At 36.3% G+C, this 26,089-nt stretch overlaps 2 protein-coding genes across 2 annotated transcripts; both read left to right on the forward strand.

Annotated features, from left to right (window-relative positions):
* The first annotated feature begins 32 nt into the window (after positions 1–32).
* On the forward strand, positions 33–9,780 carry LOC140327203 (uncharacterized). Its single transcript, XM_072406469.1, has 5 exons — positions 33–178; positions 3,011–3,373; positions 3,742–3,831; positions 5,551–5,660; positions 7,161–9,780. The coding sequence occupies exons 1-5, from the start codon at positions 55–57 to the stop codon at positions 7,542–7,544; spliced, it is 1,071 nt and encodes a 356-aa protein (XP_072262570.1). The 5' UTR covers positions 33–54; the 3' UTR covers positions 7,545–9,780.
* Positions 9,781–17,188: 7,408 nt separating this feature from the next.
* On the forward strand, positions 17,189–19,033 carry S100P (S100 calcium binding protein P). The gene is made up of 2 exons (XM_072407143.1): positions 17,189–17,385; positions 18,832–19,033. The coding sequence occupies exons 1-2, from the start codon at positions 17,248–17,250 to the stop codon at positions 18,979–18,981; spliced, it is 288 nt and encodes a 95-aa protein (XP_072263244.1). The 5' UTR covers positions 17,189–17,247; the 3' UTR covers positions 18,982–19,033.
* The last annotated feature ends 7,056 nt before the right edge of the window (positions 19,034–26,089 follow it).

Genomic DNA, 26,089 nt, shown 5'->3' on the forward strand with positions numbered 1-26,089 from the left:
TTTCTTTGAGATGACGACAGTAAGGAGGAAGTCTGTGTGTAAGGTACCAATTGTATGTCGCCTTCTGTCATAGCTGGGTTTCCTGCACTCACAGCAGATAATCAGATCAGATATGACCATCCAGAGATGTCCACAGAACTGCTCTTTTTTCTTGTATGGCTTCATGGGTATTGCAGATGTAAGTTCATTAATCTTCCATTATAATTTATTGCTCCAGCTTTAGACAGTATATCTTGCTTAGGTCTCATAGTTAGCTGCACTTGTGTGATGCTCAAAGTGGATTGGTAAACAGCGAATATGGAAAGTACTGCTGCTAACTTGTTGTTTTAAAGATGCTGGATCAGTGATTCTGATCCTCCTGGCTTCTTTTGTTAATGAGAATTTTACTTAAAATACTCTTGAAGGTCAAAACATAAGAGTTATTGCAGACTGCATGCTTATTTAGGGTCAGATAACAATGACGGCTCACTTTAAAGCATTTGGATATATTCATGCCCGCAACAAGTTGCAACAAGTTGCTTCTACTAGCGACAGCCCCATGGAGAATGGATAGGGGCGGCAATGAGCGGAACATTACCAATGCAGACGCTGGTTCTTTAAGAACCTGTGCTGTGGTACCAGGAGCCACATGGAATCCATCGATCCCAAGGCAAGTCTAGCCTAAATGTACTTTAAGTGTATTTCTCCTTCTTAGGCTCTTCACACCAGTTGGCATATTTAATGTACAGTGCTGTGTAATATGTTGGCGCTATAAATCCTGTTAATTATTATTATTATTAGTAATAATAATAATAATAATAATAATAATATAACACACTTGCCAAAAATCATCCCGCTGGCAATTTATGCTCCGATGCAATAATTCTTCTGAACCTGCTCACTCCTTAACCTTGTTATTTGTGCCTGAATTCTATTTACTTTATTAGGAGTTTACTGAAGTGATTTGATGTTTCTTGGGTAAATGAATAAAATTGTGTAACATTGGTGTACAGTGCCGGGAAGGACACACAGCAAAGATTACTAGCTGGCTTCATTATATGTACCGGTAAATTGGTTATTCCAGGGAGATCTTAGAAGTATAAATGTTTTGATTTTTTTTGTACATATAACTATTTAAACAACGCAAGTGACTTTTATAAAGTAGACAATTACTAAGGTCATTGTGGTCATATATTGAAATTATAATGATATTTATCAACACACACATAACCAATAAATACATGTACATATATAGGAATAACATTATTTGCTACAGAATAAATTATTTTTAAGTTTCTTATGAAAGTATTGCTTATGTATTGTTTTTTTAAAAATAAAAACCGTTGATATAATTATTGGTTTAAAGTAAAAAGCAAATAGGATATAACTCAATATATATCAATATAATGCTCCTGGTCCATACAGTGGAGTGGTAAAGTGTAGCCATTATAGGATTTAAAGTGTATAACTAGCAGGATGACAGGAAAAAACGAGAAAATGAGTGCAGCCAACTCATCTAAGCACTAGAAAGCTTCAGTATATTACATTTGTGTGTTGGGGTTTTGATACATTCTAAAGAGTTTATTCATAAAGCAAAGAATCTGACATCCATCAAATATTCTTTAGTGCACAAACATCCAGGTCTATGTGTTTTCAGAGGGAGTGATGGATTCTGCTAAATCTGAATGACAGATTCACTTCTTTAAAAATATAGCCTTAAATGGTATTCAATTAAAGAATTGTTTTCCGCAAAATTCTTTGCATTTTAGCAGATACTGGAGATTTAAACGTTTTTTTTATCTCTTGTGATCTCTAAAAGATGATATTATACTCATGTTCTTAGTGTTGCATGCCTACTATAAGGAGCTTTTTTCATATTTTTATTTTTTAGTATGCAGAAAATGCAGTAGAAAGTACTAGAGAACATTCAAATCTCCCGGGTGGGCAGAAATGAAAAGAATCTGGATGTCAGACCATCCAAAACATATAAGATGCCAGTTCTGGCCTGGCCAGGCTCCTCCATAAAAATACAACTTTTGAATGAATCTACCCTTATTTTTATATATATATATCATTAAAAGCCTAGGAGTTTTTCCATTTCCTAATTACTAATTGTTCATATCATGCAAAGTCTAAAAAAGTCTATTTTATTTTCTTTTGAAATGTTAAAGCTGTAAAAATGTATTTTACATTCAATAAGTAAATACATAGGAATCTACACACTGCTTTATTGCACATGTATGTAAATCTGTGGCTGTGTGAATGGGGAAATATAAAACGTTCTTAAAGCGTGTGAATGTCCCTAGGCTCTTAGAATGAATTGTTGTAAGAGATTTACATTATCTGTGTAAAAAAAACCTAAGTGTCTGAAAATAGCATTTTACACATAATAAAATATTTAAGTGTATTATTTATGTACAATGCTGATACATTCACACCACACATTTATTTCTATAAAAAGATCCCTAAATCTTAGGTTCTGTCAAACAAAAATTCACTTTAATTTTTTTTTAGTTTGATGGAAGTTATATATGTTGTAGGCCTACTTACAACAAAAAATCTGGAAACTCAGTTATCTTGCAGGATTTACTTGGAAAGCAATTGTTTTTCTGTATGCTCATCTCTAAAAAAAAGGAAAGTCTTATTTATCTGAAATTTGTGTAATATAAGGAATTCTTAAATTATACTAAATAAACAGAAGACTTTCCTTTAATAAGATCATTAAAAAATGAACCCAAATCTTTGAACCTTTGTATTACCAGGGAGCTGATGTTCATTTGTATATACAAAGAAATACTTCAACAAAAAAATGAAAGTCTATATAGAGTATTAAAATTTAGTATAAAGAGGTATTGAAATAGTAACGACTAATTTAAAGATGTACAGCAATGAGCCACCAAAATACTTTGATCACATTTAGTGGCCCCCTGGTTTATATTCGAGTATGTACAGCATATGTAGGACCAGATTTGTAATCTACCCTAACACAGTGTGCATTTTCTTTTACCCTTCTTTATACTGTATCCAACAGGTTTTGCCTTTAGAAAGCTGGTGGTCACCCAGAATCCAAATGAATCACACATACTTATAGGGAAGTCTATCACAATTACCTGTAGCTGGAATATTACAGATTCCCGACGGATCCGAGTAGAATGGAGAAAATGCTCCAATTTACAAACATGTGATGATAATGGAACTCTTTTGTCTTCTGGTTTGTGGAGTCCAAATAAAACGACTACTCCGATGCCGATTACCAAAGAGAAAGCAGTGATGACACTGGAATCCATCACAAAGGAAGATGAAGGACTGTATGTCTGTAAGGTTATTTCTGAAATCCCCACTCTGAACACAGGACATGGAAATGGCACTCAGTTACATGTGGATGATAAACCAAGTGAGAATACATCTTCATAAAATGTTCAAAAATAAAATTGATAATGATTTAAAAATTGGAAAAATCAGGACAAGGAAAGGGTACATTGTTACATCCAAATTAAAGCAGATATTGATGGTTGAATTATACAAGCTTTTATATACAAATGTTAGCTTCATATAACTATAAAGATAAGAAGATATAGTCACATATTGGGCCATACATAGGGGTCACCATCAATAGGCTGATGCTTATATTATGGAAAAGTTGAGACACAGAGTCAGATAATATACCCACAGTCCCTAAAGGTAAAATTAGTAACAATCGCTGTAAGCCTAATTGAATTCACGTTTACCTTAATAGTAATTTTTAATAATCATTTGTTTCAGAGTCTGGAAATGGCTGGTTTGCCATCATTTGTATACTTCCCGTTGTGATAATTGTTGGATACTTCATTTGTAAAAGAAAAAAAAGACCAAGTATGTATATCTTTATTTTATATATATATTTCTTCTAAACCAGGTAATGAGGTATGAAATAAAGGGAAGGAATTGGTTTGATGGGGTCATTTGATTTTCTAAAAATTTGCATTGCGGAATTAAGTGAAGTTTATCTTTTTTACATTGTAGAGACTAGGTATCCCATTGGGCTAACCGCCAGGCCCAGCATTGGAGTTTTGTGTTAAATTCCATACTCTGAGCAGAGTCACAAAGCCAAAATAAACTTTTTTGTTTCTGGTTGTACAGCTGGCCATATGGATACATATGAATGATTTGTTCTTCGAATCTGGCAAGAACGCACTCCTGTAATGTGTTGAAGCATGATCTTGCAGGATTTCAAACAACTTTCCTGGGAGACAGCAGTCAGATATAAGGCTCTATTTATAAAGCAGGGAATCTGACATTCACTAAAACATTCTTTGGTCAATCAATTACTGCCATTGAAACACATGGACCTGGAAGATTACCACAAGGGAATGTTTAAGGGGATGTCAGATTCCCAGTTTAAAAAAAATAGAGCCCATAGCGTTTTTGCTTGATTTTTACAGCCTTTAATGTGTTTTATTTGGAGTTGAGGGAAGGGGCGGGATCGAAATAAATCTCTAGTTGCATTTTTATTTAACGTCTGCTTTGAACAAAAAGATCTTACTTAACAAGGGGTACTTTTTTTTTAAATATCACCAACTTTTAAAAACGTATTTAGTTTCACCAGTGTTAAATCAGAACAGTGAATTCTGATTAGTTGCAGCGGATTACTTACCACCAGAATTACCACTCAAAAGTATATCTAAAGGCAAAATTTGGCAATGAAAAAAGTATCAAAAGATAAAGTTTGGCAATGAAAAAAGTAGCAAAACATAAAGTGAATAACAAAAAGATGGATCATATAAAATATTTTTTCAAATGTATTATTGCTTGCATTTTTTTTTAGTCTTTGTAGATCAACCAAAAATGATGTTTACAACATAGACATCGCTATGTCATAATTATGCCAAATTGCTGATTAAAAATTCTATTCATTTGAATGAAGTACTGATCCATTTATAGCTGTGACTGCAAATTTTGTCATTGGGCACCCATAGACTTACATTGCATCCACAATTCCCCTTTTTTGAAAAATGCAAAAATGGTAATCAAGGTGTTTGATCTTTATTGTAACCTATGGCAAATGCTATCTGGTGATCCAAAAATGGTACTGAGCTTTAATGAGAAGGTGAGTTTTTAGAAATAGAAAAAAGACAGGCTTTTTTAGGACACACAGAGTGTTTTTCATAAAACAATAAACTTTATTTCAATCGAAAATATTCTAAAATTAGATAGAGATGACCTATGCTAGTGCCTGGTGCTAACATAGGAAAACTAAGCGAGGTAACAGGTAAGAGTACGGTGCAAGTAGTTTTGGTCCCGTTCAGACAGCAATAGTTTTGTTTCCCATCCGACGCCTTTCGCCTGATAGGGCTTCCTCAGGGGTTTGCTGGGGAGACTTGGTAGAATTGCTGAAATCTTTTTTGTGGAGGCCAGTTGTTCTCATACTACTTGTAAAGTGATTCAGCTATAAAAGCTGTAGTGCTTAGAAAAGCAAAATAAGGGCTAGTCTTACTGGTGCTATGTATACTCAAATAATCTCACTGTTTTTAAGTTGGGGTAGTTTTTATTACATATGTGATTTAAATATTTGTTTTTTATATTTATTTAAAGAGAGGAGAATCTTACAGAAAACTGAACAAGAATCTTCGGAACTCCATCACCTGGGTGAAAATAATGATGAAAATGCTGATGAGGATTCTTCTTCAAATTCTGTGACATGGGTAAACGTTACATTCTTTTTCCTTGTTGCATCCTGGTATCCTGGTTTAGTTATATTAGGGCAACTAATATACTTAGAAAAAATCTAAACTGACTTGTGTATAAGGTTTCCTTTACACACCAACTACCTAGTGCCAACTACCTTTGGCATTACTAACAATCAAGAAGGAATTGTGAAATGTATTGTAGAGTGTATTCTGGTGCATACGCTGTTTACTCAGTCAATAAATTATAGACACCTGATCCCAGTAACTTAATCTCATCCAAAACAATTCACTAAACCTCCTCCACCCATTTAGCATTGTTTTTGCCATCTCAGGTGCCAGCCAAAGACGATTGTAATCTGGTATTAAACAGGTATGCAACAGAAATTTCCAGCCTAGATGTTAGTTTTCTAGCTGCAATGATTATTATTTTCAGTGACCTTGAGCAAGTATGACTTAGAAAGTACAGTACTAAATGTATGGACAATCAGGCAGATGAAAAATGGCAGCCTACATATTCCTTTTAATATATATTTCATTGTCACTCCCCCATGTACCCAAAGAACATAGTGGATAGCTAGTTAGATTTCATCAAACATTGTTTTCAGTTGGTAAAGTTAACATTTGCTAGTGTGAACAATGGAAACCCCCAGTCAGGGAGCCCACTGGTGCCTTAATTCACCCAACACTTCTTAACCAGTACATACCTTAATGCCAAATGTTGGATCAGAATAATACAATATGCTTACACTTTGCACATCGCAATGATCGCCCAGAATTCTAACCCACAAACCACTTTATAAAAAATCAGTTCACCTGAATATCCTTTCAGATATTGAAAATGATACAGGACACTTTGCCATCCTGGTTATGTAATAAATATTATCTGTACTGTACACTGATGTTAGTTAAAAGAAAACTGAAAAATAACGCAACTGCTAAAAATGATAAACTGTGAAACAGCCAATATTCTCTCTTAAATCACAACCCTTTTTTAAAAAATGAGGTCAGCCATATGTACCAAGGAAGTATGAGTATGAAACTTTTGCATTCAATTAGGGAAAATGGGAAGATTCAAGTACAAAGTACTTTTAAAGCAGATTGCAGAATAAATTATAATGTAAATGGGAATTGTTTTTAAATAATCTGGAGAGACTTCTATAAGGCTTTCCTACCCTGAAACACCAATTCTGCTCCTGACTTCTGTTTTATCAAGCTGAAAAATTGCCTTGGTAATTACCTTGGTAAAAGTTAAACTGGTAATTTCTTAGCCATTTTATGCTGTAAAGATGTTATGAACCCAGAAGGAATCTGCATGGAACTCCAATTAGGAAATCATAGGAATCTGGATGGAACTCCAATTAGGAAATCATCACATGATTTCATTTTGTGTCTGAAACCACTTTATAAATATGTGCTTTAGTGTATACTACTTATCTTAAATAATCAATCATGATTTTACCAGGTCTGGAAATGTCAACATCATGAAATGACAGGTTTTCTTCTGTGGTATTACAGGCTATCTCAACAGTTTACGAGTCATTTGATTACTTTGCAATGAAGAACAATTATGAGAAATCTGCAGCCAGCTCTGAAAAACGTGGTGCCCACCCAAGTGATTCTGCTACCCACCCTGGTGATCCTGCTGTCTGCCCCGGTGGTTTTTCTACCCACCATGGTGATCCTGCTGTCTGCCCCAGTGATTCTACTACCCACCATGGTGATCCTGCTGTCTGCCCCAGTGATTCTACTACCTACCATGGTGATCCTGCTGTTTGCCCTGGTGATCCTTCTACCTGTTCTGAACAACCCACTGAATGCTCTGATGGAGCTGATGCTTGCTCAGACAAACTCACTGCCTGCTCAAATCACAAAAAGGAGGAGTGCAAGAATGAGGACTAGTTTTGATTCCTACTTGAATAATATTTTTATATTCAACACATTCATCAGAAAATAAAGAAAAAAAATTAACATTTATGAACAGACCAGGGACAGATGAATATAGTATTTAATTAAACTTTATTTTTGTACAGTGACTGTTTGTCAAGACTGATGTAGGTTTGATGGTAAGAAAGGGGGGGAAATGCCCTTTTTGCTACATTGACGAACAACAAAAGTGCAAAAGTATTCTAGAAATTTGTTAACTTTCACCACTGCTCTTGGCTTGAAGTATCCATTTCTAGGTGGTTAACCATATTTACTTATCAACTTGTTTTTCAAGAGATTATAATTAATGTACAGTTCTTGGAGAGTGGACGGGTTGTGTTCGGAGAGACAACCTGCCCACCTCACTGAGTCTGCAATTCCATACGGGAGACATGGTCCGCGGCTCTGGCCGGTGCGCCCAGACCGGTCAAAGCTGCGGACCTCCAAACAATTCTTTGCCCATTCCCCAAAAAAGTGAGGACACAGCGTTCCCATCTGTGCCCACCCCACTACACCCCAGGACATGACTATAGACTTTTTGTAAAGTGCTGCATAATATGTTGGTGCTATAAAAATACAAGATAAAAATAATCAAAATTTACACCTTTTACCAGTTAAAAGGTGTACCACCTGAATTAAATGTTCACCAATGCAAGCATTTACTGCTATGTCCTGTAATAGAACTTTAGCTATGTGTCTGGATATGTAGTGTCATATTTAAGTAAGTTAGGATTCCGTTATTTGTGAGAAATTACCCTGTAGATAACATAGATAATTGGGTTGCAGTAACGCTCCAAACAATTGTAGCCCTGTTATTGGGGGGGGTCATGTAAATACCCCTCACAATCCAGGCTAAGGTGCTAACCTGTAGATAACAGAGAGGATCCTGGGCCTTCGCTATGTGGAAGAGTGAGGATACTAATAAAATTGGCAATGCCTCCACCCAGGACAGGGTCTCTGTTAGCAGAGGGGGCTCCCTTCCTGGGACATTAGGCAGAAATAGTAACAGTAATATAAAACAGCACCCGAGGAACCACTACACCCAGCATGCAACATTAACCACTGCAGCTAAATGAACACACAGGTTGGAGTATTTGTAAGCTTTATATGTCAAAACAGTAATAACAATATTTACAATCCATAAACATCAATGAGTACACATATCAAGCACATAGCAGAGTCCTGAGGAGAATTGTGCACAGATATACCCGGGTATATATACAGTCTATAACCACAAATACCTCCAGTAATGATCAGTGTCAGGATGAGTTGCAGAGGCCTCTGGAGTTGATTGTAGCAAAGATGTCCTGATGAGATGATCCTCAAAACAGCGGCAAGGAGATTCTCCAACCAGCAATTGGGCTGTGTATGCTGTGATCCTGGATTGCAGGGATGCAGGCAAAGTCTCTGGAGTTCAGGAACAATCTATCTGCACTACCACTTAGACCCTAGCAATCATACCAATCTGCCAATGCAACCGGACCTCTGCTACCTATGGGCCATCGGATGCCTAACCTATGCTAGATGTAACTAGACAGGGGACGCAGATCAGCAAAAATAACTGAAAGGGCAGAGCCAATATATATTTGTGTATGTAGCTGATACACTGATAGTGTATTTGCAATTTACAAAGTTACAACTCAGCAAGCAGATAAAAAAAGGCAGTCCCCTACACAATGTAAGTAATAATAATTCAACACAGAAACCAGAGCAAGTTATGTTTAAACTGATGTTCTTTTGCACTTCAAACATCTATACCAAAATCCCATCAGTTGTACAATCAACAGAACAAAATGGGCAAATATGAGCAGTTTATTGTTAAGGTTTAGTCTTGCATTTTATGCATTTATAGAAAAACATTAACAATATAGAAAAGTTAATGGAGCATTTTGTTTTGTTTGGGGGGGATCTTTTCTTGGATAAGTATAAGAAAAAGTAGGATTGGTTTTTGGGGATTCTCGAGAGCAAAGTTGTGTGCCAAACTTCCCAATGAAGGTTAAACCACACATTTGATAAATAAATAACTCTGATCATTCTCATTTATGAAACTTACATGTGAATTTGTTTATTAACAAATATTTATACTGTGATGTGCAGTGTGCTGTATACCTATTAATATCTGTAGGTAATAGTTTGTGTACATTTTTTTAACATTTCATAATATAATATACTATATATATATTCTGTATTATAACATAAATATTAAATACTTCTTTGTGTGGTGTATTTATTTACTGTATTAAAGTGGATTAGGTTCCAGCTTTCAGATGTAGAAGAAAAATAAACTTAAAGAGGGACATATCAGATCTATCATGCATGTGGGATTGATTCTTCAGTCTAAATTACAGCTATGCAAAGTGCATCTGTGTTTCTGCTATCGTAGAACCATTTTTTACATTTATTTATCTTTTTTAGTTCTTATTATTTTCTGTATTTCAAACCTTCAACCATGGTTTCTTATTAGATGCAGAAGGTGCTGTAGGCGTTTGCCAAACACATTGGAAAAGTTCACCCCTGTACACTATAATGAAGTTCACTTATGAACAGTATGTGGGCAAGTTCATTTTCTATATTTATTAAGTAAAATACTTTGGGGGACCAGTCACATAAATAGGAGGAAGTCCTTGCAGCAAGTAATAAAGTATGTATATTGCTTTATTTATATTCATCTAGGCAAAATAGGCAATGGGCCCCTATCTTTTCTTTTCCAGCTTTAAAGTAAAAGAAGAATTTTGCTAGTTATTTGAGTCAATATTATTGTGAATGTTTTTTGATATGTGTAAAATATGATTTACAACTAAAATTAGGTCAATAATCTGATATCAATCTAATATGGGAGGAAATCCATGTAGGCGAGATGAGGAGAAAGGGGAATTTACACAATAAGTTACCAGCCTGGGTGACACCAACCCTGATATAATCACTGCTTGCTATGTTGGAGACTGTGGTGTAGACTACAGACTGCAATGGAACACATGAAAGTAAAATGAAACATTCATCAAAGCACGATGTGCACACTCATAGTGAACACAAAGTCATGGAATAATATTATATGTTTATCGCTGAAGTCTGTGCACTAGCACTGGTAAATGAGAAAATGGAAACTAAGAAACCACCAGTGGAAAGCAATGTGGTTTCTACGTGTGGGTTTGAAGTATACTAGGACTGTCACGCTGACTAAAATGTAGGTATAGCATAACTGACCTTACATGGCTAAACTTTAAATTTTAAGAATGCAATGACTTTTATGTGGTCTGCTAATCTTCTGCCAATGCATCTAAAAATGTCAGCTATGTCTTTTCATAATCAGTTATGTATGTGTACTTAGGGTAACAATGAAAATATCTTCAATCCAATGTGCCCTACGGAAAATCAACAAGACTTAAATGTACAAATTGGATGAATGCTTGCCATTACTTTCTCTGAAAGAAGACTATATGGCAACAACCAAGGTAAACTATTACTATGAGCCCCAAAAAAACACTAAACCCACAAAGACTGTCTGGATCTTTTAAAAAGTATTGAAGATTATATGTCTAAGTCTGCCACCCATATACAAAATTCTAATTAGGAAGATTTCACATCAGTGCATTCCAGATTTGATGTTTTGTTAGACTGTTCTGTATTGTATTGATAATATATATAATATATAATATAAAGCCATACTATGCTATTATATGGGCCATTAGGAGAATGGATGCCGCTTTTTGCTTTTTAATATTAACAATAATCTTTCTATTTAATCAGCTAAAGTATTGAAATGGATTCCAAATTTTACATAGAGCAGACAATTACCGTATTTGAAGACCCATGTAACAACTTGTTGAAGTAGCAAGAACTGTTGAAGTTCTCTTAATACTTTCAATGGTTGCTAAAAAGACCATTCTACATATATGTATTCTATCGAACCCACCCTCACTCAAATTATTTCTTGAAAATATGGTTTGTATAGAATGGATAGAGGCCTCTTTAACTAAGAAATCTCGGGTTGGGGGTTTCTTTGAAGTCTGGGAATCATATATAGCTACCCTACCAATTCACCAGTTCTTTCTACTTTTAAAAATGACTGCCTGGTTCGCGTATCACCTTTTGGGCAACGATCCCCCAACCCTTTGTTTGTATCATTCCATGGCTAATTTGAGCCAATGAGACTCCACTACAATATACAGTTTAGTAGATTTATATTTATATTTATTGAATCATCACATTCTCTACAATAAAACTGATTGATTGTTTTTTTGTTTCTCACTCTGGACTGGGGGGAAGAGGATTGTTGTTGAATACATTATGTAACTGTACTATACTATGTTGTACTATACTTGGCGCATTGTGTTTTTCATCTTGATCCCAATGTGTCCAAATCATTATGTTCTGTTATAATGTTGTTACCAAAATGTTTCCTTTGAAAAACTAATACAAATATTTTATAAAAAAAAAGAACTGTTGAAGTAGGAACAACTGCATTGGTTTAGGGATTTTTTTTATATTACTATGCTGGTTTTAGCTCATTTTAATACATTTCAAAAAAGATGTTTCATACCTTTTTGCTATGTATACAAAAGCTTTGTATGACAAATAAACATTTAACACGGAATGCACCCAATATTTCTAGGATAGAGAGGCACAAACTGTTTGCTTGGCTTCTCTAAAATGTGAGGCTGGAACTGCAGGAAGGCTAAGAACACAGCAGGAAGGAGAAAAGTCTCTGATCTGGTTCGTTTTCTTGTGTGTTTAAATTTCAATTTACGCTACTGAGCTCTGTTAAGAACTGATTTTTCTCAGGAAAAGATAAAGCCCATTTTATACAGAAGTGACACACAACAGTATGGATCAGAAGAGTGGCTAACTCTGGTAGCAAGTGCTTACCCATTAAATGAAAATGGAAATACTGGATTCTGGAGGATGTTATAGTGATTTCTGTTGGTATTATCATGCTGGTAATATAATATTGTGTTGGAGGATACTCTATAAGTGCTGGGTAACTGTTAGGAAATCCTCATCTGTCTGACATCTCCTTGCTGTGCACCATCACAGTAATAAACACTGTTTGTTCTGTCCAGCAATGTGATTTGCAGCAGCCAGGAGAACTAAGATAGCAGCAGCCTCTGCATCCCTTTAGTTGTGCAACCCGATGTATTTTTGGCATCCCCAGCATCCATTGTTGGGCTGTGCACAGCTGAGAGGGATTCTAGAGGCTGATCACCTCCTCACTATGTCCTGAGCTGCTATTGGCTGCTGGGACTTTAACGCCTCCCTGCTCCCAGTCACCAGTGCCTGTTATAGTTATATGTTGGAGTGATTTTTGAGTATTTCTCTGTTACTGACCTGTGCCTGTTCCTTACTATCTGTTGAATTCCGCCTGGAGCGACCTTTGCTTGTGACCCCGACTCTGCTTGTGCCCTTACCTTTGTACCTCACTTGGTAGACTGATTTCCTGTGTTTTGGCTTGTTTCTGGATTTCCTGATATTCTGTACTCAGTATTTGTGGGCTTCTGGTCAGCTGCTAGCCTATCTCCAGACACCATCCCTTGGGCACCAAGTGCTGGGGGCAACTGAGTGCTGGGAGACGCAACCAGTCTCCCGAGGCTGAGCGGGGGCTGCTATAGGTGAAGACTGTGGCATAGATTGGGGGACTGGTGTTTGGAAAATACTGCTACTGACCTGGGCCTTACATCAACATTTTGAAATCCAATGGAAAACACAGTTTCTGTTGTTCTCACTTTGACATGTGTTTTTTTATTATAGATAATCAGTGTTCATGCCTGATTTGCTACATAAATAAATAAAAAGTAAATATACGTTGTAACAGTAGCACATTTTGGCAGTCGAATGCTAATGTAATAAGTGACACTAGCATTTCTGGTTGCAACAGAGAATGGGTGTGCTAAAAGCTCAGAACAGGTAGGCCAATGCACCAATGAAAGAATCCAATGGAGGAAAGTTTTGCTCCTGATGTAACTCATTGCTGCTAAGAGAATTTGAAGGGAACATGTGTCAGGGGTTGTCTATGCCTAAACCATTTCAATTGTTCATCATATCTAAACAACATAGTCTATTTGCAAAAAAAAAATCACACTGCATTGAAGTTGCAGAGAGAGGCCCGTAGCCGTAAGAATAAGGCGCAGGGCCACATGACCGGGTGCTAGGCCTAGCCCAGACCTTGTAAGGGGTTAAGAAAAAGGTAGTGTTGCTAGAAGGGGCTGGGCTAGTATACAACGTGGGGTAGGCGGAGATTAGGAATGGGAGGCTGGATGATAGTGAGAGGCCCTCTTTTGGAAAGAAAAAGTTTCCCACCCACCCTCCCTCTTTTGGTTAGGTAGAGTTGAGAGGTGGGTTCGTTTTGGCGGTTGGGGTCTTGGAAGGCAGGGATTCAGTGTATTGGAAAAGTGGTGAATTTTGGCAGGGGGGATCCGCTTTGGTGGGGTCTCCCCTTTATGGGAACCGGATGATTATGGCTCCTGAAGGCAGTGCTGGGCAGCTAGGGGCCAAGGTGGAGATGTTGGAAGAGTTCAATTCTTGTTGGGTGGGATTTTGCCTTCTGAGACCTGCAGCTTGGTTGTTTGGGTGTATAATTGGGAGTTTAATAACATTATGGATACTGTTGTAATGGTTATGTATTATTAAAAGGGGAATTAAGTTGTTGGTTCATTAAGCTATTTTCAATGTAATATGTTAACATTATATAATCCTGTTTTAATAATAATTATATTAATAATGGAGTGTTGTGTTAATTTATGTTAATGTATGCTAATTAATGTATGTTAGTTTTATTTGGCATTTATTTTATTTGGATATTTGTTTGTTAATTATTTGAAAGTTAAGTTATTTGAATGGTGTTTTAAATAAACGGCTGCTTGCCAGCCAATTTAAAATCCAAGATTTTGTGTTGGGGTATTTATTGGGGGGGAGTGGCTGGTAAGCAGGGGGAGGTTTGGAAGTAGGCGGTAGTTATGACAACGGTGTTTATAAAGGATGGGCTAGAAGGTCCGAGCTACCCTGGTCATGCAGTTACTGCTGCTTTATGCCAATGAAGCCTCTTTCAGGTGGCCAAGTGGCTGGCAAGGTGGTAGTTTCCAGAAGTAGTGAGAGAACATTGGTTCTGCATCAGGGTTAAGCTTAGCATTATAGGTGCTCATGGATGTTGGGGACTGAAGCATTCTAGTTTAAAAAAGAATTTAAACAAATTTGTGTGTTGATTGAATAGATAGAATAATCTTTTTATTGTAATGAGTAACTTTTGTGGGGGTAGAAATGTATGTTATGCTGCTTTGTGTATAAATAAAAATCTTAAATCTCACCTTGGAGTGAACCAAGTCGATAAAGCACTTTTATTTGAAGATGATCCTTTACATACCATGAATATAAACTGCAAATATATAGTTATTTAAAGGATAACAGTTGAGGGAGAGGTTGGGTAATATTGGTTCCACACCTGTGAGAAAATATAAGGCATTCTAGCAGTGTGTATAGTAAGGATTAATTATTTCATGGATGGGTAGCTCCTTCATTATGTATGCCTTAGCTGTGCAACTGATTGCTCAGCAACAATCCCCTTCTGTAAATATTTGAATTGAATTGCAAACTGTGAACAGAAATTTTGGCAGATTGTACATTGGTTGGTACTGAAGTCATTGTTAGATCATGGTCCAAAGCTGGTAGAGTCAGCAGACTAATCATTATATATTATACACAATACTTGTAGCCACCCATACTTGGTAAAGATTTACAAATGAGGCTTATATAATATATATATAATATTATATATAAAGAGCCCAGCCATCAACTAATATTAATATTAATGCAAGCAAGGCCAAATGTAAGGCATCTCGAGCCCTAAAAAGCTGTACACCCAAGCATTAGATATGACTATACACACATCTAATGTTATCATGCTAGTTTGCTTAATAATAAAGTGAGAAATAAATCCCAGTCACTATGACCTTTATAACCCAAACATGTTAATGTAATTTGTTGCTTTCATGTTTTTGGAATCTTTTAGGTAAAAGCAACAGGCCTGAATTATTAAAGCTCTCTTAAACCATTTGGTATTTGTTAGCAAATGTTTTTAATCCTGGACCAAAACCATTCCAGGTTTGCTGGATCACTCAGGTTCACTGATAAAAGTGTATCTTCTCTAGCCTTACAGGGCTTAAATAAATCAGGCCCAAGATCTGGTGATCTGTCCATGACAATCCTCTTTAATGTACTTCAATAATAGCCTTGTGACTGTACTCCTGTCTAATATGCATTACCCTGTCCCTCAGGTCCCGGGGAGGGCTACAAGCAACACAAACTAATTCATTGCAGATGGTTTACTAAAGGCTTCTAGATTTATAAACCTGCAAGGGATAATTTACTTAGCTTAGTGAATGAGATGACATTCAGTTATGTGCAAGCAAACATCCAGATTTTTTTAATGTTTTTTTTTAATGTTTTGTTCAGCTAATACTGGTACATACAGATATGAAACTGAAAGAGACTCAAGCAAATCATCATTACTAAAATAAAACAAAGGAGAAAGTATTTTGATGCATTGTATAACACACACAGTGCATTGACAACCTAATGGGCCATTGAGTCTCATCCCCACTTTTAGGTGTTTCTTGCTGAAAGACTGTTGCAAATATCAAAGGATGCAATAATGTGCTAAGCTAAAATGACTGTTACCAAGCCATGTCTTTTTTTTTAAATATTCTCACCAATGAAATTATTTAGAAACTAACTAAACTTTTGCAGAACTTAACTAACATACTGGATTTTACACACATATTTTTTGTGGACATCCTTGGATTTAATGAGGCAATCCATTGGACCAGCTACAGACCTCAAGGGCCAGGATTCACAAACATGATATGAAGTAAGAAATTGTATATAAAAAAGCCAGGTTGGGTCAGGATAGTGACTCCAATATTAACAGACTCCAATTATATAAATCCAACAGGATTTATATAGTGCCATCTTATTATGCAGCGCTGTACATTAAATAGGGACTCCATTATAAGTTTATGAAAATAATTGGGCACCATTTTGGAGCCCAATGATGCCATCAGAGACACTGACTACCCAGTTCCCAGAGGAAAATGATCCTGTGTTTTTTTTTTTTGACCGACCAGAAGATATCTGCAATAAAGGGCTTTATGCAGCCTGTATGGTTAGCTTTTGTTATTGGTGAAATAGTGAGTGGTTCTCCAATAAAGTAGAAAAAGTTTACATCATAAGGATTTATTAATTTTTTTTTCTGGAGCATAAAAACAAACAAAGAGAATTGTCACGCCATGCTTAAGGCTTGGTGCGTACATATTGCCCCTCACCTACAAGTTACTAAAACAGTACAACCCAACATAAAAATTTACCGAGATTTTGATTTAGAAAAGGAAAACTGCCCTGTGCAGTAAGGTGTGTCTGATATTTCCTAATGAAACTAAACCTAAACTAAGTCAACTGTGACTACAGTCATGTTCTGAGTCAACATTTGCCGAACAGAGATAAGAATTAATATACAAAAAGTCTATTTATCTTAGTTATTAGTGAGAATGTTACACCCAGACTTTACTATCCCTGCAGTGTATTTACTTAGCTATAAAATTTCCTATAAAAGCTGAAACAAAGCATCAGAAACTTCATTCTGCCTATAACTTTCTACCAAACTCGGCAGCTGCCCAGGTGACTGTGCGCAAAGATGACTGAACTTGAGACCGCAATGGTTCTGGTCATGAATGTCTTTGACAAATACGCCTGTACAGAGGGCAAAAAGGAAACTTTGACCAACAATGAGCTGAAGAAATTGTTGGAGAAAGAGTTGCCTGGAATCCTTCAGGTAAGAATTTAGCTATAGTATCTGAGAGGTTATATGTATGCACAAGGAGTTGTCTACTGATGATGAGTGGAGGTTGCATAGAAAAAAGGAACTACACATGCCCCGGTCCTTAAAGTATATCTCTATCCTCCATGTTTTTGTGTTCAGGAGAAAGGTAGAACATCTGTCAGGTTTCATTTGCTGTCTGCGTTTAACACTAGGATGATATAGGGACACCTATTCTGATGACAACTGTTTAAGTCTTATCAAGATGTTAAATGCTTTGTTTTTTTATTCACATGAAAGTAGTCATGTTGAAATGAAAAATGCAATGTTTGACATGAAAGAGCGACATATAGGTTGCCTTTCCTGCAATTTAAATGCATCTTTTAAAAGATTTTTCATCTACAGAAACACACTATAAAGCAAGTCAAACATGGCCTCTGAACGACCATGTGTATTGGTCCAATAAACGCCAACTATACCCATAATAAAACAAGACCAAATGTAATAGCTAACAAGTAATAACTGAACACAAATAGTGTATAGAAGCAAATTGGCAAAGGCAGGAGAACTAAATGTTAAATGCTAAATGTTATATTTCCTACTATTGCATATCCCACTTTTTATCTCCAAGGTCTTTGCATGTTCCTCCAATTTTTCCATGGATTTCTTCTGGGCACACTTGTTTTTTCTAGCATCCCAAAAACTTACTCATAGGGTAATTTGTGGAAGCAATAGTAAAATTTTAGTTTCTACGTGGGTCAGTCTATGACATAAATATGGATAAAATAAAGTAAAACAGTTAATATATTCTCGTCTTGCCACCTAAACTACTCTTCAAATCAAAAAATGGTCTGAATGCCAACACACATGCAGGTATATCAAATTCCTGTTCCCCATGCTGTATGCTGTGGTTCTATACAACAGTCTTGTGGTGGCACAGGGGCCAATGGAAGAAACCCCAGCACCACGGCAGAGGATCACCAGGCAAAATCATTATGAATGCTTTTAGCCCTATTAACCTAAGATGTAAAATACATGACTGATTCAAAGGCTATGCTGACACTTCTGGCAATTCCAGAATTTGGGGTTTATGGTCCTCGACGGATGGCTTTTTTGCATCTCTCGATTCTGTATTTTTTGTGGTGTGTAACTATTCTGCAAATAGCAATGTTTAGAAATGAAACCTGAGCTTTTAAAGTTTTGTAATAGTTATTATATATATAGTTATTTAAAAAAAATACTACATGTGATTATGTGCATTCTGTAGATGACCAGTTGCATGCAAAAAATCTTTACATAGTAAACTATGTGTACAGGAAGCACAAAATGATTAACTACATGAATATTAAAAGTAAAAAATATTTATTAGGTAACAAGATAATAAAGCATTGTTTCTGGATTTTTAAAATTCCTATAAAAGGTCCACTAATTATATTTGTAAATATTTTATTCCTATTTTAGGGTGCGAAAGGAAAGGATGACTGTGACAAGCTTCTAAAGACTCTGGATGAAAATAAGGACTCCGAAATTGATTTTAATGAATTTTTGGTCCTTGTTGCTTCAGTCACCTGTATGGCACATCAGAGATTCCAGAAAAGCCCCAAGAAGTAACTTTTTAAACCAGTCTTGTTTTATAAATAAAGCTTTGTCATTTACAACTCTGTACATAAAGGTATCTGATTCTTTATTTTATTACTACATAAACATTGCTGGGTTTAGGCGGTGTAAGACCTGACTGTCAATGATATTCATGAAAGCTGCATAGAACATGCTGGAGAGGTAACACCTTACATTATTTTTACTTAGTATTACAAAAATCACACATATGTGTGTCTATTTCTGAACAGAGAACATTTTTGCAGACTCCCACAAAACATTTGCAAGAAACTACACTTTAGGTTGTATATTTAGTGCGGCTACACACACACACCACGGTACACCTGAAGATCTCTCACGGCACACTAGTGTGCCACGGAACAGTGGTTGAAAATCACTGGCTTATAGGACCTGCTATCTACTTTGATATTGGGTTTGCACAAAATCCATGTTTTTGCATTGTTTCCCTGCATGCTTTGAACTGCTTAAGAATTTGCTCAGTTCTTAGTGAATGATATTTGCACAGCTCAGTGTTTTCTATACCAAGGTACCAAGGTACCTATAAATATAAAAAGATTTTCTAATTTCAAACTGTTGCCAGTTTATTAATTGTATACCAGATTTGCTGTCAATTCACTATTTATCCACTAGATGACAGTATAATACCATATATAAGTGCAAGTAAGCCCAAGTCTGCAGGTAAAAAGTCAGCTTCACTTTTGGCCAATTGCAGTCCCATTAGACATTAATATTATTATTATTATCATTATTAATATTATTATTTAATATTTAACAGGATTTATATAGCGCCAACTAATTACACAGCGCTGTACATTAAATAGGGGTTGCTAATGACAGACAGATAAAGACAGTGATACAGGAGTAGGAGAGGACCCTGCCCCGAAGAGCTTACAATCTAGGAGGTGGGGGAAGTAATGTAAGTTAAACACACACAAATATATATATATTCTAAATATTTAACAAATCATGTCAACCATTTATAAAATGACCCTAACTGCAAATGTTGCATATTGAGGCAATGGAAATTCATATTTAGCAGGTAGAAGTCTCGTCTTTTTTTGTGCATACCTCTATATTTTTCAGAGGCCTACCCTATCCACACTGCAACAAACATGGCAATAGCTTTCCTAGTATTTAACTAAAGTGGTTGTTGGGAACCCACATTAAAAAAGCCCAACATGGTTTACAAGTGTCAAAAAACAACCTGTATTAAAGTTATTAAAACATTCACAATAAAATGTATAGAATTATTTAACACATTAGTTTATACACTTCTAAAAAGAATTTAACAAAAGTTACAACAGGGTTCCCCTAAGTTTCCAATGCTAATAGTCTGCCATGTTTCAGGCATGTATGAGGAAATGAAAGTAGACAAGTTATAAATTGTTATAAACAGCAAGACTCCAATGTCCACTGCAACAAATCCAGCAACTGCTTTGGTTAGTCATTCATTTTAGGCAGATTCTAAATATTTGTCCTGAATTGCAACACTTTTTTTAATGAAAATGAATTTGTCATCACTATATAATTCATCAACTTTTATGTAAGTAAGATGCAGGCACATGAAGGTGGCAACACATTGGAGCAACTCATCGGAGATAAAATGCCGCACTCCGCAAATATTGACTATATTTGGCTCACTTCCTTCTATTTCCTGAGCTTGGCTTTGAATTGGTCAATCACAATGCTAGATGAACTATATGGTACCTAATGCATGGAAGGGGAGGCAAAGTGGTAATTCGAAGATGTAGTCAGCATTAGATAAATGTGATATGGCGTAAAAAAGACATAAAGGATTTTTAAGGCATCAATTAATACATATTTATGTTTAAAACATGATTAGATTAATGACTGGGGGGTAAGCTTCAGGGCTATCATGGTGCTCTGGAAGTAATCTCCAGGCATGCACAGGGGTTTCTATGTATCTAATTTTATTATATTACCAATTTTAAAAAAACAAGAAAGTTTGAAAATGATATTACCAAGTTAATGAATGTATGGAGTTTTGTTATTACATTTACAACATTTTCAATGGACTCCTGCTTACTCCTATTTTCAATTGATTAGATTTACTGATTAAACAAAAGTGGCTCAGCCAGCTTCCCTTTGATTTCCCAGGAGCAAGCGGACATGCAGGAAATCATGTAGGACCTTTCAGATGGGTTTGCAAGCCTCCAAACTTGTTTACCAAGTGTGAGATATCTCCATTCAAATGTACATTGAGATAATGCAATTTAACAAAGGGCAAACAAGCCAGTAGCTGCAAAGAAACCATTTGCCTCCAATATCTACTCTTTGTAGATAATGGCAGGAATGGACACCTCTTGTTTTCAAAACTTCCATTGGCCTGCATTACAAAACAATTGTTTGTTCTGATAGAAAAAAAAACCTTCAGCGTAATGATGTTCCAAGTAAGCTTGTCTCCATTGTTCATGAACTTACAATGCTTTTGAAACTAAACTGGTGTCACTTTTGTTCAAATTGTAAATGTAATCAATTATGAATAGGAATAGGACAGGGGTGCTTTGAGATAGTTGTAAATGTAATTACAATACTCCATGCATTCATTAACTTGTTAAAGTAGTTTTCAAACTTAAGTTTAGGTTTCTAGTAAAACCCCTTTACCCCCAGTGGAGTCAACAATTAGCCATGCTGATGTTCAATGAACAGACATGATCCACCATTGTCAGCATCAGCAAGCCCAACATACCCATCATGCAACAAATGCTTACCAGGCTGCAGGAGATCTTTAGCATTGACATACTTTTATTAGATGAATTAATATTATTTTATATTATTAAACAGGATTTATTTAACGCCAACATATTACGCAGCGCTGTACATTAAATAGGGGTTGCAAATGACAGACCCTGCCCAGAAGAGCTTACAATCTAGGAGGTGGGGGAAGTAACACACAATAGGAGGGGAGATATAATTAGGAAACTAATTGTGATCCATGTAGGCTTTTCATGTACTATAAGCACATATCAAACTGCTTCATGTTATATCTTTGGTTCTCAGGTTGTTTTATATAGTAGGTGATTAATTCACTTTCTATTATTTCCCTGTGAAACTCTTTCTTCAGGCAGTTTCAGTGTGATGCAATAAATTCTGCCTGTACAGTACATGTGGGTGTCTGGATGGGAAGATCACATAGGTGGATGATGAATCTTATTGATACTGAATGTTGTAACTTCCTATATAATATCATATGTTTTCAGAGAAATAATATAGCATCCAGGTTGTTTTTATTTACCTGCTCTTGGTACTCATCATTATTGCTTCTATTTGTTTCTGATTTACTGATGGCTACAAATTGGTTGAATTACCTACCATGAGATGAACATTATGGAAGGAAATAGAAGGATAATTGATCTGGAATTGATAAAAATAGATGTATCCGAGCATGCAGATTTTACATTCCTATGCAAATCTAGATTGTAAGATCTTTGGGGCAGGGTCCTCTTCCGTGTCACTGTCTGTATCTGTCCGTCATTTGCAGCCCCTATTTAATGTACAGCGCTGTGCATTATGATGGGGCTATAAAAATCCTGTTTATAGTAATAAAAATTCTATGGGAACCCAAACCTTCAGAAGAATGCACCAAGCAATGGATTCTGAATAATATCAGAAGCATGTCAAACTTATGCTATGGATGTCTATTGACAGAGACCCTTAAAGAGGGTTTCAAAAGTGGACATCATTTTTAATATCTTCTAGAAAAGGGATAATGAACCTATCAGGGGACTGAAATAAAAAAGTAATCTCTGGTAATGTAATGGCATAGTGATAACATCACCATAGGAGGACAAAGGCTGAAATTGTAGGCGTATTTACTATTCTTTTTTGTAAGAGCAAACAAATTGTAAATGTAATTCATAACCTATAAATGTGTTATATAGCCATTTTCAGTGTTTCTTTTAAAAGCAAAAATCATCTCCTGGAGACTATGGTGGATAGATTTTCTCAAACTGAGTTTCTCCATTCACTTCATATCTTGATTCACGCACACCAGCAACATGCGTAGATGGTGTACTTCATACAATTTTGCTGCAATGTATGTTGGCAGATGGGTTGAAAGAGTGAGTGCCCATTACTGGCCTGATCAAGACATTATTCATTGTTCAATTACAAGAAGCCACATCGTTAGCTGGCCCTCAAAGGAGCTCACAATCTGATGTCCCTACCATGTCATTATTACAGTATCAGGTCAATTTGGGGGTAAGCCAATTAACTTTAACTGCAAGTTATTTAAAGCTAAGTTCAGACTGGTGGTGTAGTTGGGGTGCAATATTTGTTGTTAGAACACGTGCAATATTTGTTGTTAGAAAACCAACAACTAACGACAGATCAACAATTATTCACGATTATTTTGAACGATCGTATAGTGCACAATTCTGTACATTATGTAACAATATGATCGTTCAAATATAATCCACCAATAATGTACACACACTAGATATGATGGTTTGAACGATGCAGGAAGTGACGTGTACCGGCGAAAGTGTACCGCAGAACAATCCACGATCACTGAACGACGGAACACACATTAGATAGTGAACGATCGTTGCTCAAATGGATCTGCCAGGACGGGCATTCATTTCCAGTGAAATTCCTCGTCCATCTGCGCTGTTGTCTACTTTTTTGTTAACGATCAGTCGTTAATCGTTTGTTTCCATTGACAATTATTGCATGTGTGTACCTAGCATAAGGCTAGGTACACACGTGCAATAATTATTGTTTGAATACAAATGATCAACAATTAGTCCCGATTATTTTGAACAATCGTATTGTGCACAATTCTGTACATGCTTTAATGATACGATCGTTCAAAATAATCTACCAATAATGTAGACACTAGATACGATTGTTCGATCGATGCAGGAAGTTACGTGTGTACAGGAGAAAATGTATCATAGAATCAGTACACACAATAGATTACGAACGCTTGTCGCCCAATCAGATCCGCCGTAACGGTCGTTCATTTCCGGTGAGATTCCTCTTTCGTCAGCGTTGTTGACCAGTCATTGTGCACTTTTTTTGTTAACAATTATCAAACGATCTGTCGTGGATCGTTCGTTCCCAACGACAATTATTGCAAGTGTGTACAGAGCTTAAGGCTCAAGCAACAACAAAGCAGGAACTTTACTAAGCCACAGGTGTTCCATGTCTATTTACATGTTAATTTAGGCAAATGTCCTGCTGCAAATAATAAAGGAAGGTAATCACCATCTCTTTAGAGACCAGAAAGAAATAGAAGACAGAGACAGCAGGGAAGGGGCTATCTTTGTGAACCAACTGTCTGGCTACCTATAAAAGAATTTACATACAATCTAAAAGCAGGGATTTATCTATGGTATGAAGTGTCTCATTTGCAAGGTAAAAAACACAGGAAGTCTGAATTAAAATAAACTCCTATGAGCATTTAAAACCCATGGAATGTCCTTACATTTTAATTAAGAGGTTTGCTTAGTGTTGACCAGATCTAAGCTGGCAAGGTGATGTAATCCCTCTAATATTTCAGAAAAAGTGTTAGATTTTGGGAAAAAAATGAAGTCTTAAAAAAAGACTTCAAAAAAGAATGTAATCTAAAAATCTTACTCAACTACAACCACAAGACTTTTGCAAATGGAGACTGTGGCCTCCCCTATTTCTCAGCATGTCTATGTACATACTAAAATCTTTCATGATCATGATAACAAATCGCTAACACAATTGTTTGTCCTAGGTGACAATTGCACATAAAAGACTGTTGCAATAAGTGCCTATGTGTAGCTCTTTATTTGCCCATGCCTGTGTAAGTAAAGAGAAGGAAGTTGTTGATAGCTAGGGTGGATTTCGAAGCCAGTGAACAATAAATTTGGTTTCTTAAAAGGAGTAGCACTAACCCTATCTGGGGGGCAATAATGTAGGTTTTGACCACCTATTTTACCTCCAGTTACCCCTGGTAGGTGCTCTTCCACCCCAAATGCAGGGTAGTGTGTAGGGTGAATTAGAACTATATTACCTTTTCCAAAATCAGATCTTTTTATGTGCAACTGGCACCTCATCCCTGTTTTGCCCCCATGGGTCGTGTGAGATCATATGACATACAAGAAGCCTTGGAAACAGAATGAAGGTTAGTGAAAGCGGGCATGGGGGGAAAAAGGAAACTAAAAATAGCTGCACTGGTATGTGACCCCAGGTGGATAGGCCCCCTGGCCACTGGAGTCACTATGGGGTAAGGGAGGCAAAGGGGAAGCCCCTGGGGTAAACCATGATCTGTTGGACACGACTTAGGCTATGTACACACGTCAGATGATTCTCGCGGAGTGTGAAGAATAAGTGAGAATCTGATGGCTGTACAGGCGATGAATGACCACAATGGAAGTGAAGGGAGGATAGAGCTGCGGGCTGCTGCTCTCTCGTTTCCCTGCCTCTCCATGGAACAGAACGGCGCTTCATGTACATAGCTCGTTTATTCATCTTTTGTCGCTGGAAACTATCGTGAAAGATCATTTCCAACGACAAAAATTGAAAATGTGTTTGCAGTCTTGAAATGAAACGAAGGAGCTTTGGGGGAACGGAACACTAGCATATTTCTTCTTAAGCAAAAAATGTATATGTCCAGTTTTTAATCATTACAACCAGCAAGGCCATATAGGACTTACTCCTATTTAGCTTTTTCTTTAGCTTTCAAAGTCTGCATATTTTCTCTTTTTGTGTTTTTTATATTATTATCATAGGATTGTCATCCTAAGATCTCTTCACTTTAGAGTGCAAATAATAAACAACAGGTTTATTATAAGCCCTTAAAATATCTTCTTTAAATACACTGTATTTACTCAAGCTTTTAAATAGGGATGGATGCATGGACCTGTGCATTTATTTATTTACTCTTTGTTTAGCAAATGTGGATCGACTATTTAGCTAGTACTAAAGTAATTAAAGCACAGATTCCCAAATTAGCCCCAAGTGACCTTCGCTGAAGAAGTTGTGAGGGCTTCCATGCTGCAGCACAGGTTAATTAGTCCAACTAAGAGAAGAACTAATTATTACACCGATTTTCATATGAGGATTCTATTTAAAGAGTAGGTCAAAGCAAAGAAAATGAAAAAAAAAA

This window comes from Pyxicephalus adspersus, chromosome 3, assembly GCF_032062135.1.
Source record: "Pyxicephalus adspersus chromosome 3, UCB_Pads_2.0, whole genome shotgun sequence".
Classification (NCBI taxonomy): domain Eukaryota; kingdom Metazoa; phylum Chordata; class Amphibia; order Anura; family Pyxicephalidae; genus Pyxicephalus; species Pyxicephalus adspersus.